The 2,370-nt window shown below is 38.9% G+C and overlaps 1 protein-coding gene across 1 annotated transcript; it reads left to right on the forward strand.

Annotated features, from left to right (window-relative positions):
• Window positions 1-553: 553 nt before the first annotated feature.
• Window positions 554-1,492, forward strand: LOC101684532 (olfactory receptor 52A1). Its single transcript, XM_004779030.2, has one exon. It carries the CDS (start codon window positions 554-556, stop codon window positions 1,490-1,492), a length of 939 nt encoding a protein of 312 aa, XP_004779087.2.
• The last annotated feature ends 878 nt before the right edge of the window (window positions 1,493-2,370 follow it).

Below are 2,370 nucleotides of genomic sequence, written 5' to 3' on the forward strand. Positions count from 1 at the left end.
TAAATATATCATGCTCTTGGGTGTCAGCTCTTTCTCTCTTCTCTTTCATAGGCAGTTTTTTTCTACTAATATACTGGTCAGAGTAGGATTTGCTGGTCCAAATCGTCAGTTCTGGACCCAGAAACAGTGGAAAATAAGTACTATTAAGTAGCCGGAATTTGGGATATGGAGAAATTCATTATACCCTGACTCAAACACCCTTTCTAAACAAAATAAACAAGTCTAATCATTTTGTCCACAGGTCCAGAATGAGATAACAGACAGATCACCAGTTTAGTCCCGTACCCATGTGACCTGGCTGGTTCCAATGCAGCTGACCTGCCATGCACATAATCATTGTGCTACAGTGCTCTGGATGCCCTTCCTGAAAACAGTGGAGTTTATCTATGGATATTTTCCTTCAATAATATAAATGAGATGGAAGATATAATCTTAGAGTTCAGTCAAAATCAGAGGAACTCACTATGATGACCTTGGATTAAAATAAGAATAGAAGAGAAAGTACAACTGACTGAGATACTCCTTTCATTTGCTTCTGAGACCCAAAGACATTATGTCAATCTCCAACATTACAGTCTTCATGCCTTCTGTATTGACACTAATAGGGATCCCAGGCCTAGAGTCTGTGCAGTGCTGGATCGGGATTCCATTCTGTGTCATATATCTCATTGCTATGATTGGAAATTCTATACTTCTGATCATCATCAAGTCAGAGCGCAGCCTCCATGAACCCATGTACATTTTCATAGGCATGCTAGGAGTCACAGATATTGCACTTGCAACCACCATTATGCCCAAAATGCTTGGCATATTCTGGTTTCATGTACCAGAGATTTATTTTGATTCTTGTTTGCTTCAAATGTGGCTCATTCACTCATTTCAGTGCATAGAGTCAGGCATCCTCTTGGCCATGGCTCTGGATCGTTATGTGGCCATCTGTTATCCACTAAGACACAGCACCATCTTCACCTACCAGCTGGTCACCCAAATAGGGGCTGTGGTAACACTCAGGGCTGCCATTCTAGTAGCCCCATGCCTAGTACTGATAAAGTGCCGGTTTCAATTTTACCACACAACCATCATCTCCCACTCCTACTGTGAGCATATGGCCATTGTGAAGCTGGCTGCAGAAAATGTGCGGGTCAACAAAATCTATGGCTTGTTTGTGGCATTCACTGTTGCAGGATTTGACCTCACCTTCATCACTTTGTCCTACATACAGATCTTTTTCACAGTTTTTCGTTTGCCCCAGAAGGAGGCTCGGTGGAAAGCATTCAATACCTGCATTGCCCACATCTGTGTCTTCCTCCAATTCTACTTCCTTGCCTTCTTCTCTTTCTTCACACATAGGTTTGGTGCTCACGTTCCCCCTTATATCCATATCCTCTTTTCTAGCCTCTACTTGCTGGTTCCCCCTTTTCTCAATCCACTTGTCTATGGTGCCAAGACCAAGCAGATCCGCATTCATGTGGTAAAAATGTTGTGTTCATAAAATCCACCGTAATTAACACCTGAAGCCTTCCACTTCATGTAATAATAATAATATCACAAAACTACATAAAATATTTCAAAAACAACATTAATTGAGGTGGCATCGTTTTCTATTTAATTTTCTTGTGAAATCTGCCTGCATTTTAGATTGTTTTCACATCATCATACTCTGTGGTAACAAGCACTCAGTGGGTTTCCGGATGCTACTGCATAATGATAGGAAGAAACACAAAGAACAAGATAGTGAAGAGATGATGTTTCATTTTATCTTCTATTTTTTAGTTCCTAATTCAGCTTCCTTTTCTATGGATTCTTCTCCAGAAAGATTCACAAATATACATCTATTACTGAATTAAGTGCACCCAAACCCATTGTTCTAGAGTGTCCATGTACTCAATAAAAACAAGATGTTGGTAGGTCTTGAATGTTTTAGTTCTCTTAAAAAAAAAAAAGATGCGATTTAAGCATATTGTGTCAAAACAAACAAGCAAATGTATAAACAAAATCCAAACAGTTATAGATGTAATGAGATAATAATATAAAAATTCTGGTGTATCTCCAGAGTCATTCATGAGTTTCCAGATGCAAAAATCATAAGAAATAAAGTGCTCCATTTTACAAATCCATACTTTTTCTGCCAACAACACCAGTTATATCTTTATTACTTTGCCAAGCATTTTTAAAGCACAATATATTAAATATTATATGAGGGAATAGAGGCAGAGTGGTAAACTGGACACATGGCATAAGTTTCATGGATTTGTTTCCTTGTATTTCTGGGAGGGAAGAAGAGAGAAACAAAGAGAAAGGGAAAGGAACAAGAAGTTGTAGGGGTAGGCACTGAGTGCAAGGTAAGGAAACATTGAAATCCAACTGAAA

The sequence above is a fragment of the Mustela putorius genome, unplaced genomic scaffold (assembly GCF_011764305.1).
Source record: "Mustela putorius furo isolate JIRA1106 unplaced genomic scaffold, ASM1176430v1.1 tig00003987_pilon_pilon_pilon, whole genome shotgun sequence".
Classification (NCBI taxonomy): domain Eukaryota; kingdom Metazoa; phylum Chordata; class Mammalia; order Carnivora; family Mustelidae; genus Mustela; species Mustela putorius.